This window comes from Sus scrofa, chromosome 12 (genome assembly GCF_000003025.6).
Source record: "Sus scrofa isolate TJ Tabasco breed Duroc chromosome 12, Sscrofa11.1, whole genome shotgun sequence".
NCBI lineage: Eukaryota > Metazoa > Chordata > Mammalia > Artiodactyla > Suidae > Sus > Sus scrofa.
The window spans coordinates 16,391,529-16,404,579 of record NC_010454.4 but is presented as its reverse complement, the minus strand read 5'-3'; the positions used below and the strand labels follow the sequence as shown (position 1 = coordinate 16,404,579).

At 40.0% G+C, this 13,051-nt stretch overlaps 1 protein-coding gene across 1 annotated transcript in view; it reads left to right on the top strand.

Moving 5' to 3' along the window:
• The window catches only part of LOC100516640, a 51,230-nt gene extending 39,848 nt beyond the window's left edge, over positions 1-11,382 (top strand). The window contains exons 21-24 of the mRNA XM_021068079.1: positions 4,147-4,199; positions 9,621-9,725; positions 10,024-10,077; positions 11,296-11,382. Of these exons, the coding sequence (XP_020923738.1) occupies positions 4,147-4,199; positions 9,621-9,674 (107 nt within the window). The 3' untranslated portion in view covers positions 9,675-9,725; positions 10,024-10,077; positions 11,296-11,382. The remainder of the gene's footprint in view (positions 1-4,146; positions 4,200-9,620; positions 9,726-10,023; positions 10,078-11,295) is intronic.

Sequence of the window (13,051 nt, the reverse complement as noted above, 5' to 3'; positions counted from 1 at the left end):
ATCTTTATTGTTTCCTTCTTTCAGCTTACATTGGATTTAGTTTGCTCTTCTTTTTCTAGATTCTTAAAATGAAAACTTTGATTATTAATTTGAGATTTTTTTCTTTCCTAACATAGGTGTTTACAACCATAAATTTTCCTGTAAGCACTGCTTTAGCTTCAAGTTATAAATTTTGATATGCTGTTTTCATTTTCATTCAACCAGGAAAACTTTCTAATTTCCCATGTGATTTCTTTTTTGACCCATGAGTTATTTAGGGATGCGTTTTTAATTTCCAAATTTCCCTCTGCTACTAATTTTTAATTAATTCCTTTCTTGTCTGAGAATATTCATTCTATGATCTCAAAATCGAGTGATACTTTTTTTATGACCTTGCGTAATGATGTATCCTGGAGAATGTTTAATGGTTGATAATATTGCTTGTCTTCCTTATCTTACTGTTTTTCTGTTTAGTTGTTCTATCCATTATCGAGAGTATAATATTGGAGTTCCCGTCGTGGCACAGTGGTTAACGAATCCGACTAGGAACCCTGAGGTTGCGGGTTCAATCCCTGCCCTTGCTCAGTGGGTTAAGAATCCGGCGTTTCCGTGAGCTGTGGTGTAGGTCGCAGACGCGGCTCAGATCCCGCGTTGCTGTGGCTCTATCGTAGGCCGGTGGCTACAGCTCTGATTGGACCCCTAGCCTGGGAACCTCCATATGCCGCGAGAGCAGCCCAAGAAATGGCAAAAAGACAAAAAAAAAAAAAAAAAGAGTATAATATTAAAGTCTCCAACTATTCTGCTTATCTATTTCTCCCTTCAATTTTAGCCTTCATCCAAAAGCAGTGGTATATCTAGAGTATTTCTCTTTTTGAAGCCAATGCTGATGACAATGTAGAGGGCACTATTGGAAGCAAAGACTCAAATTTAAAAGATATTGCTATGTTCCAACAAGAGATAATGAGGGGCTGAGCAAGGGAAGTAAGCTTAATGGTGGGTAACAGACCTATTTGGGAAAGACTGTAGAATTAAAATGAATCGGGCTCAATGATTGATTACATACAGTTGTGAAAAAGACATTTCTTGGTGGCTAAGCCATAAATCATATCACAGCCAACTTGAGAATTTAGGAAGAAGTTAAGATTATGTCAAGAGAATAGTTTCGATTTTAAACATGTTGAATTTGAGATACAGGACATTGAACTAAACTAAATTACTAAAATATGTATGAAGATGGTTGGAAATGAATACTCTAATAATTCATCTTATTTATCTCTCCCTAGGAAGTTAGCAGTCCACAGATTTAGCAAAGCTTAACAATGTGCCAGAGCACTGCTAAGATTATTAGCAGATCAAAGGAGAGACAAAATAAATAATTATTTGGAGGAAATATCTGATAAGGAAAGTTTGAAAGTGATCGGATAGAATAAAAAAGAAAACAGTATTAAGAGAAAAACAGGCTGAGTTCCCACTGTGGCTTAGTGAGTTAAGAACCCAACATAGTGTCCATGAGGATGCAGGTTCAATCCCTAGCCTCACTCAGTTGGTGAAGGATACAGCATTGCCATAAGCTGTAGCGTCAGTCACAAATGCAGCTCAGATCTGGCGTGCTATGGCCATGGCATAGGCCTGCAGTTGCAGCTCCAATTCGACCCATAACCCAGGAACTTCCATATGCCAACTGTGCAGCTGTAAAAAGGAAAAAAAGAGAAGGAGGGAGTTCCCGTCGTGACGCAGTGCTTAACAAATCCGACTAGGAACCATGAGGTTGCAGGTGTGATCCCTGGCCTTGCTCAGTGGGTTAAGGATCCGGCGTTGCCATGAGCTGTGGTGTAGGTTGCAGATATGGCTCGGATCCTGTGAGGCTGTGGCTCTGGTATAGGCCACTGGCTACAGCTCCGATTAGACCCCTAGCCTGGAATCTCCATATGCCGCGGGAGCGGCCGTAGAAAAGGCAAAAAAAAAAAAAAAAAAAAAGAGAGAGAGAGAGAAAGAGAAAAATTAGCAGAGTAAACTCTGAACTACCAGAAACAACAAACTGAAGAAGGAGAATAAAAATAATTCCCAAAGTAATTTGCCTTTGTATCAATGATACCTAGCATAGAGTGACCCCATGATAGTGAGACTTACAAGTATTCACTAGGAAAAGTTTCTAAGACAATAGTCCTCTTGGAAAAACAAAAAAACCTGGGGTTCATCCCACTGGTCTACTGATTATATGGCCTTGTGGAAAGAATTTGAAATTTGGAATAAGACAGACACAGATTTAAATCTCAGGTCTGAAAATTCTTGTCTGTGCAAGATTGGTCAAATTAAGCCCTCTAAATCTTAGTTTCCTTTTCCAATTTTTTTAAAAACCTTTTTGGCCACACCCACAGAATGCTGAAATTCCCAGGCCTGGGATCAAATCTGAACCACAGAAGTGACAACATTGGATCTTTAACCTGCTGAGCCTGAGAGGAACTACCTTAGTTTCCTTTAAAAAAAAAAAAAAAAAAAAAGGTAGTAGACAAAGAAGAATATAAGAGTTCTCCTGTGATGCAGCTGGTTAAGATGAGGCATTGTCACTGCACTGGCTGGGTCACTGCTGTGGTGTGAGTTCAGTCCGTGGCCTGGGAAATTCCCCATACCGCAGGCACTGCTGAAAAAAATAAAAAGAATATAATAACTACCTTTCATAAATGTTGTAAGTTCCTAAGATAGAGCTTAACACATAGTAGGCATTTAATAGTAGCTTTTGTTACTAGCAATAATAATGACAAATATATGTTCATCTCAACACAATGCCACTTGGCTATGCCTTTGCCCTGGCCAGAAGAAAGTAAATTTTCCACAGGATAATTTTTTTCTTTATTATTGGAAATATATAGTTCCCTAGTACTTTTGATCCCTCTATAAAAGGATGTAGATATCCTTTGTTATCACATTTACCAGATATTTTAAACTGTACTAGCATGCCACAATAGTATTTTGGTCATGGGAGTATCAGCCAACTCCTTGAGTACCATTTTTCAGGTCAACGAGCCCACAGGAAATAGCATTAAAGACCTGTTTCAGGCTATTCATGAGTCTTCTGTGAGACTAACTGAAATACATGAGACAGATAAGATAGCTTCCTGTGAGACACTATCTATCAGGCTGTCCCTCTAATACCCTATTTAAAAGGAAAATACAGGGAGTTACCATCATGGCTCAGCAGAAACGAATCTGACTATTATCCATGAGGATGCAGGCTCGATCCCTGGCCTTGCTCAGTGGATTAAGGATCTGGCGTTGCCATGAGCTGTGGTGTAGGCCAGCAGCTACAGCTCCAATTCAACCCCTAGCCTGGTAACCTCCATATGCCATCAGTATGGCCCCAAAAAGACCAAAAAAAAGATAAAAGGAAAATACAAAATAAAGATTTTTAAAGTTCAGTTAGGATGATCAAAGCTCTTTTTTGATATTGAATATGGATAGTGACAGAACACAGATAAGTGTTACCTGTGGACTGAGTACAAAAAAATAGACATTTTTAATGCTCCAAGTCAGATCTTTCCTATTTGAACATTTGCCCCCTTTAAGATGCTTGTCAGCCTTGTAATCAGTAAAACAGAGTTTTTCCAGATACGAAAGTAGAGAAGGCAACTTTTAAAATACCGGCATTCTACTGTATGAATTTTATCTTAATAGAATAAAGGTGATGTTAGAAGTGTGAGTTAAGTATCCTTTTTACAGAGTTCCCATCGTGGCTCAGCAGAAACAAGTCTGACTAGTATCCATGAAGACACAGGTTCAATCCCTGGCCTCGCTCAGTGGGTTAAGGATCCAGCATTGCCATGAGCCGTGGTGCAGGTCACAGATACGGCTCAGATCTGGCGTTACTATGGCTGTGGTGTAGGCCAGCAGCTACAGCTCCAATTCGACCCCTAGCCTGGGAACTTCCACATGCCGTGGGAGAGTCCCTAAAAAGCAAAAAAAAAAAAAAAAAAAAAAAAAAATTTAAAGATTATCCCTTTCGAAATTGGAATTTTTGCTTTCCACGTATTCCATTTGAAATAAAAATAGGATAAAATTAAAAAGCAAATCATAAAAATTTGCTGTTTCATGTTTTTCCTCAGTGTATGACCTTTATATCTGTCTTCATTTCTGTTATTTATATGCATAAAATTCTGTCTTCTCTTTTAGATGAGGGGAAGGTTGAAGTGAGTGTAGTAATGGATGAAGGAGCTCTTTTACAGGTAGGTTAGGGTTTTTATTAACTTATTTTCAAGTATCTGCTACATCTCAGGTATGGATCTGTAAAAACCAACCTTCCAGGAGTTATGTAGTTGGGGCAAGGAAAAGACATAAATAATTGCAATAAAATGGGATACGTGCTATGTTTGAAACCTATACCAACAAAAGGAAGGGCATGATGGTCACTTGCACCTGAGAAGGAGAAACTGGTGAATGATTTAACTGAATGTGCCACACATGAGCTGAACCTTGAAAGGTGAGTCATTTTTGCCAGATAGACAGAGTAGGATGGGCATTCCTGATAGAGAAAAAAATATAAAAGGCACCAAGATAAGAAACATAGTGGTGCTCTAAGGAACTCAAAAAAATTTTGTCATAGCTATAGCATAAAGTGCTATCAGGAGTTTGACAAGGAATAAACTTACAGAATAAAAAATGGGATGTGGCAGGCTAAGTAATGGCTCCCGAAGATATCCAGTTCCTAATCCCCAGATCATGTGTGTGTTATTTTATATGGCTAAGTCCATATATGTGGAAATATGATTAAGAATCTTAAGAAGGGAAAATTATCCTTGAATATCTAGTTGGGCCCTAAATGAAATCACAAGTATCTTAGAAGAGGAAGCAAAGTGATGATGATGACAGAAAAAGCAGAAGGCAATGTGACAATGGAAGCAAGATGCTACACAGCTGGCTTTGAAGATGGAAAAAAGCGTCATGAGCCAAGGAAAGCAAGCGACCTCTAGAAATGGAAAAAAAGTCAAGGAAACAGATTCTCCCTCTAGAGTGTCCTGAAGGAACCAGCCCTGCTGACACCTTGACTTTAGCCAAATGAAATTGATTTCAGACTTCTGACCTCCAGAAGTACAAGAAAAAAAAAAAATTCAGAGTTCCCCTGGTGGCGCAGCAGAAACAAATCCATCTAGGAACCATGAGGTTGTGGGTTCAATCCCTGACCTCGCTCAGTGGGTTAAGGATCTGGCGTTGCTGTGAGCTATGGCATAGACCAGCAGCCATATCTCTGATTAGCCCCTAGCCTAAGAACCTCCATATGCCATGGGTGCAACCCTAAAAAGCAAAAATGAAACAAAATTAAAAAGTTGCTAGCTTAAAAAAAAAATCACATTGTTTTAGGCCACCAAGTGTTTGGTAATTTGTTACAGCAACATCAGGAAACTAGTATAGGTGACAAATCATAGAGGACCTTAAATACCAAATAAAGGTGTGTGAATTTCATTCTGTGCAAGCAGGGAGTCTTTCCAGGATTTTAAACAGGAACTCTTTGATTAGATTTGCAAATTAGATTACTCAAGCAGCAATATAAAGGGTGGATAGAGATGTGTCTGCAAGAATAAAATCAGGGAGATTGACTAAGAAGCAAATTGTAACCGCCCAGGCAAAAGACAATAAAGGGAAGGACTAAACCATTACCTATGAGACTTGCAAAGAAGGGACATATATGAGATGTACAGATATAGACTCTTTAGAATTTGTTTGCTAATCAAGTATGGGGATAGAGCAAAAGGGTGGAGTGAAGAATACTACTTAGTTTCTGAGCTGAGTAGTTTGGTAGATGATAGTGACATTTACCAAAATAAGGATTTCAGCAAAATAGATTTAGTAGTAAAGCCCTGAGGTTCCTATGAGACAGCTAAGGGAAACTGAACCTTAGGCAGTTGAATATATGAGTAAGAATCTGAAGCCCCACTTTTTTTCTGCATCAAGCAGACCTCAAGTCTTAGAATCTATGTACATATGGAATTGAAATTAGAGGAATTTACCTGAAAGCTTCCATTTTCTCTGTAAAGTGGAAAACAGAATCATCTACTAAAAGAAAGGACACGGTGGTGGGATAGGGGACTTCAAGGAAAGTATTGCTGATGTCAGATAACTCTGATAGCGAATAGGAACTAGAGGAATATGTGAAAGCATTGCGGAGAAGCACCACATGTCAAACACGGTTAGATATCGTAAATAAGTGATAGCAACTTTTCACACGATCATGGTATTCTTCAGATGGACCAAGTTAAAAGTTTCTCAAGGCTGATGTGCCAGAAGAGTGAAAGCATCAAGATATGACATGTAGTCAAAAGAGTGGTTAAGTGGTTGAGTATGGGTGGATAAGGAAGAAAGTATAGATGGAAATTGTGAACTTGGAGAAAAATGAGAAAGGGGGCAACGAAAATCTCTATAGATGGAGTTCCTGTCGTGGCTCAGAGGAAACGAATCTGACTAGCATCCATGAGGACACAGGTTCAATCCCTGGCCTTGCTCAGTGGGTTAAGGATCCAGCGTTGCCATGAGCTGTGGTGTAGGTCACAGATGCGGCTCGGATCCCACGTCGCTGTGGCTCTGGTGTAGGCCGGCGGCTACAGCTCCGATTTGACCCCTAGCCTGGAAACCTCCATATGCCACAGGTGCAGCCCTAAAAAGACAAAATAAAAATAAAATAAAATAAAACTAAATTTTTTTAAAAAGAAAGTCTCTATAGATTATAATGAGTGTGGTAGGAGTAAGGAAGTAAAAGTGGGGAAATACGAGGTTCTGGCCAGAAACAGTCATGTTAGAATCTGAGTTGGTTTTTTTGTTTGTTTGTTTGTTTTTTGGTTTTTTTTTTTTTTTTTGTCTTTTGTCTTTTCAGGGCCTCACCTGTAGCATATGGAGGTTCCCAGGCTAGCGGTCTAACTGGAATTACAACTGCCGGCCTACGCCAGAGCCACCGCAATGCCACATCCAAGCAGAGTCTGCGACCTACACCACAGCTCACGGCAATGCCTGATCCTTAACCCATTGAACATGGCCAGGAATCGAACCCACCACCTCATGGTTCCTAGTCGGATTCGTTTTCGCTTCTCCACAATGGGAACTCCAGATCTGAGATTTTTAAAGATATGGAGTTCCTGCTGTGGCACAGTGGGTTAAGAATCTGCCTGCAGCAGCTTAGGTCGCTGTGGAGGCAGGAGTTCAATCCCCAGTTGGTGCAGTGAGTTAAAGGATCTGCCATTGCCACAGCTAGGTTGCAACTGAGGCTCTGATTCAGTCCCTGGCCCGGGAACTTCTTTATGCCACAGATGCAGCCATAAAATGATGATAATAATAATAATAATTTAGAGATAAAGCACTTCTAGGTAATGACGAAGTCCAGGATATGTTCATTATGGTTAAATAGTATAGAATTTACGAGATAAGTCATTGAGGATAATAAGGAGGCCAAGAGATTTGGAGGCCAGTTCGTTGAATGAGCTATCCAAATAAAGACTAGACTTCCCTGTAATGCTCCCAGGAGTCTGAGGGCAGAGGAAGACTGTGAGTAATAGGACAAGCGCCTGAAATGACCAAGAAGTCAGTAAGTGGTACTGAAAAGAAAGGCAAATTTCATAAATCTCAAAAGAGGAAAGATTTGAGGATAGTTGGAAAGCAGCAATTAGAATCTAGAAGAATACCAAATCCTAAAGCAATGGGATATAGAATAATGAAAAAAAAAAAAAGTAATAGAAAATCTATTAGGAAGAGGCAAAGTTCAGTTAGAAACAAGGTAAAAGTCTGCAAAGACACTGAAGATTAGAGAAATTTAATGAAATATGAGGCCAAGAGGGCACTCTAGGGAGGGCTGAAAAGAAAGCTAGCAATGGAAAGAAAAATTACAATGATAAAACACAGAGCAGGTTATAGAGAGGGTAGAAATTTTTGAGGTGCTTACATTTTAGAGAATGGGAATGACATGGATAAAATACATGTTTAGAATAGTAATCTTCAGGCAGAAGGTTATTGTCCATGTCTGTCAAAAGTCTGATCAAGTTAGCAGACCAAGAAGTTGCTCTACGTGTCCAAAGCGTCGTTCCCTGTCTAGTTACAGGGGAATATCAGACAGCACTCCGGTGGTCCAAGGCTTCACAGCTTGGGGAAAACCGCCCTTAGCACATTTCCTCCCAGGCGCTTGTGCAGAAGCTGGCTAACTCCCCAGATACTCTCCTTCCAGTGGAAGGACTGCAGGAGTTTTCCTTTGCAGAAACTGGAAATGATTATCCAAAGTGTCCACCTAAACTACATCTCTTTTTTTTTTTTCCCATCTTTATCGAGATATAGTTGGTATATAACATTGTTTAAGTTGGTGTATAATGTGGTGATTTTATACTCGTATTTTTACCACAGTAAGGTTACTTAACACATCCTTCACCTCACATAATTACCATTTTGTTGTTTTGTCGCTAAACTGCATCTTCAAACTGGAAAGAAGAGCCATCGTGAAGGAAAGTTTCACCTACAAGCAGACTGGGAAACAGTTGTAGGGATTTCTACAACTGTTGAGGATTTCCACCCTCATAACCAGAAACCAAAACCAAGTTAGTTACCAAACAAACCTGTTAGCTTTGTGTCTTACCCATGTTTCTGATAGTTTTATCATCCCTGTATATTTCATTCTACCACTTTACATTAAGCCCTAAAAAAAAAAAAAAAAAAAATTCTACATAATCATTTTCCTGGGACACAAAAAAGAGGTGACCTTGGAAGACTGCATCTAACTTTCTAGCCACCCTTATAGAAGCCCAGAAAACACACTGGATGGTAGTAGGTGCTAAGAAGAGAGGAAGCCAAGGCTACCAAATCTCTGAGGCATGACAGGGAGCCAAGGCTGGGTTAAGAAAAAAGATCCTGGAGAAAACCCCAGTATATAGTTCCATGGTATGTGATTAAGGAGTCTCTGCTGGGGAGTTACCGTTGTGGCGCAGTGGTTAACAAATCGAACTAGGAACCATGAGGTTGCAGGTTCGATCCCTAGCCTTGTTCAGTGGGTTAAGGATCCGGCGCTGCTGTGAGCTGTGGTGTAGGTCGCAGACATGGCTCAGATCCCACGTTGCTGTGGCTCTGACTACAGCTCTGATTCGACCCCTAGCCTGGGAACCTCCATATGCCGGGGAGTGGCCCTAGAAAAGGCAAAAAGACAAAAAAAAAAAAAAAGAAAGAAGTCTCTGCAAAACCAAGATTTTAATGTGTGCACAAAATTATATTTTAGGAGTTCCCATGTGGCTCAGCAGTGACAAACCCAACTAGTATCCATGAGGAGGCGGGTGCAATCCCTGGCCTCACTCAGTGGGTTAAGGATCCGCAGTGCTGTGAGATGTGGTGTAGGTCACAGACGCAGCTGGGATCTGACGTGGCTGTGGCTGTGGCTGTGGCACAGGCCAGCAGCTGCAGTTCCAGTTTGACCCCTAGATGATGAATGTTTCCATCTACTGACTAGCAGCCAAATTTTGATGATCACTGTTTCAGCCAAAAACTCTAAGATTATGTTTTAGCAATAGCTGGCATTCTTCTTAGGTTTACTTCATTGTTTAATCAACAAATGCCATATGGGCACTTTTTATAATAAAGAATCATTGTTGTTCAAATTTTCAACCATTACCATGTTTTACTTTTTAAAGGTGAAAAGGTCGACACTAGTAACATGGAAATTTTTCTGGAAAATATGGGGATAAAGCTCACAGAAGATAAACACAGGGAATTACTGAACAATCTTCCAGTTGATGGTGAGCATTACAAATATCATAGTGGGGAAAAAAATCAGTGGTTTTCAAGGAAACCTGAGAGACAGACTTATATGACTATTACTCCCTATTTAAGGAAGTTCCATGAGCCCCCACCAAAATTATGTCACAAAATTAAGAGCTGTTTCTGCTCCTTAGTTTTATTTCTTTAAGTGAAATAATATAAATATCTAGAATAAAACATTTAAGGCTTAATGTTTCTAAAATAATGCAAGTTTTATTTATTCTATTTTAAAATATTTGCATTGCTACCTGAAACAAAGTTTTCCCTTTCTTACAGCTAAGAGAAGGGTGTATGTTAACAGACTGATGAAAGAATTGAGATCTCTTGAAGGTAAGTGGGAAGAATAATGAAAAGGCAGTTAAAACCAAGGTCATTGAGGACTTCCCACTTGGCTCAGCAGGTTAAGGATCCAGCATTGTCATTACTGTAGCTCTAGTTACAGCTGTGCACAAGTTTGATCCCTGGTCCGGGAACTTCTGCATGTGTGAGCAAGGCCAAAAAAAAAAAAAAAGTGAAGTTATTGAGCTTTGTTTTTATTTTCAAAAGCTTTTCCTAGGAGTTCCCATCGTGGTGCAGCAGAAATGAATCCAACTAGTATCCCTGAGGATGTGGGTTCGAAACCTGTCCTGGCTCAGAGGGTCAGGGATCCATCGTTGCTGTGAGCTGTGGTGTAGATTGCAGACGCAGCTTGGATCTTGCATTGCCGTGGCTGTGGCAAAGGCCAGCAGCTGCAGCTCTGATTTGACCCCTAGCCTGGGACCTTCCATATGCCACTGGTGTGGGTCTAAAAAGCAAAAAAAAAAAAAAAAAAAGGCAAAATAAAAATTCTGGGTGGTTATATATAGAAAATCATGCCTCTAATTACTTAAAAAAACTTTTCCTATTTTAAAAAGGTTTTTTAGGAAAACCTTTTCCTAATTTTTCAGATTATTAATCCCACTGTCCCAATTATTTACTAATTCAGTGTTTATTTTTATATGCTTGGGCACTCTATAGTCACCAAAATGGTTTAACTACAATAAACTCAAAAGTAGTGGTTGTCAAATAAAGTTATACATCAGAGTCACCAGAAGGGGAGATATATAGCATTCAGATTACTAGGCCATTTTCCAGTCATAATAATATTGAATTTACAGAGATAGTACCTAAAAAATCTATGTTATTAAAATATAGGATTATGATAGAGTAAATCTGTAGATTGGATGGATGGATGGATGGATGGATGGATAGTTCTCCATTAATTTAGCAAGTTTCAAATCCTACTATGCGGACACATTTATAAAGGTTGATTTTTTTTTACCATTACCTGCCATTTACCTCTCATTCCTTACTTTCTTCTCTTAAAAGTTTTCCTAAAAGCCATAGTAGAACCCCAGAGATCAGTTTAGGAATCCCTGACTTAGACACCAACACCATATTTACTTGAACAATTTAATTGTTCTTTGCTGTTTATTCTCTGTACAGTATTGATACCTAGGCATGTGCTAATATGACCCACTCTTCACATCATTATGAATATTTATTATATCCATCTCTTTCTTTCCTAAGGGACAAAGGTATCTTCAGATAAGGTGGACACTTTCATAAAAAATATGGGAATTGATTTCAAGGAGAAAGAAATCCAGAAACTAAAGGACCACCTACCAGTTGATGGTGAGAGTTTTGAGTATCAATACACCCTTAGCAAAACTATGGACATGAGGCTAGTGTCAGGGCTGGAATGACTGAAGACAGGCTGTATATGAAAAGAAGAAAAAGAAAGAGCGAGGCTTTCAGGATAGCTGAAGCCAAATAGCTATCTCTTGGAAGGATCAACAAGAATGCCGCCCAGGATATTTGTCACTGGTCACTCTCCAAAGGAAGTGTCCTCTCCAAAGGAAATGCCGAGGTATCACAAGAATATCTCTGAGTCTCTACTGCTAATCCAGCACTAAATATCAAGGACCAACACTGAGATAGTCCTGACATGTGCAGGGTGTAGGCACTTTACATATATCAACTTTTTTTTTTTTTTTTTGTCTTTTTGTCTTTTTGCCTTTTCTAGGGCCGCTCCCATGGCATATGGAGGTTCCCAGGCTAGGGATCGAATCGGAGCTGTAGCCAGCGGCCTACACCAGGGACACAGCAACTCGAGATCAAAGCCGTGTCTGCGACCTACACCACAGCTCACGGCAATGCCAGAACCCTAACCCACTGAGCAAGGCCAGGGATCGAACCCGCAAGCTCATGGTTCCTAGTCGGGTTCGTTAACCACTGCGCCACGACGGGAACTCCTACATATATCAACTTTATGTAATCTCCCAAGTAGCTCTATAAGGTAAGTTCCATTTTAACCCCAGATTCACACATCAGGAAACTAAGGCACAGAGAAAGCAAGTCACTTGCCTAAAGTCAGAGAGCTAGTAAGTAGTGGAGAGGCAATCTGGCTCCAGAAACTGTCTCTCAACCACTCTTCTATACTGCCATGAACAACAGAATTAACAAACTTAAGAAGATGTGTAGTGGGTGTTCCCATTGTGACTCAGAGGTAACGAACACGACTAGTATCCATGAGGATACAGGTTCGATCCCTGGCCTCACTCAGTGGGTTAAGGATCTGGCGTTGCCATGAGCTGTGGTGTAGGTCACAGACTCGGCTCAGATCCCGAGTTGCTGTAGCTGTGGCTGTGACTGTGGCTGTGGGTAGGCCAGCAGCTATAGCTCTTATTGGACTCCTAGCCTGGGAACTTCCATATGCCACAGTGCAGCCCTTAAAAAAAAAAAAAAATGTATAGTAGAGTTCCTGTTGTGACTCAATGGGTTAAGGACCCAATGTTGTCTCTCTGAGGATGCAGTTTAGATCCCTGGCCTTGCTCAGTAGGTAAAGGATTCGTTGCTAAAATCCGCAGCATAGATCATGGATGCAGCTCAGATCTGGTGTTGCCGCTGTTGTGGTGTAGACCTGGAAACTCCATATGCCACAGGTGCAGTCATAAGTAGAGAAAGAAGAAGATATGTAGTAAAGTTACCAATTGAATTAATTAAATTTGGCATATATTAGACTATTCTCATGCTAGTAGAACTGATAAAAATTGATCAAGAAGTTTTCAGGGACACCCGCCCCTTGAAGAACTATTAACTATGGGATAGTGACCTAAGGCAATAATTGTGGGGTTTTCTAAATCAGTAGTACCTTTCATTTTTTTTATTTTCTTTTTTATTGGATGAACAATTATTTAACTTCTATAGTGCTTTACAATTTTGAAAAGTTTTATATAATCCCATAATATCCCTTTTTTCCCCTTACCCTGCCCCTCGCCCACCC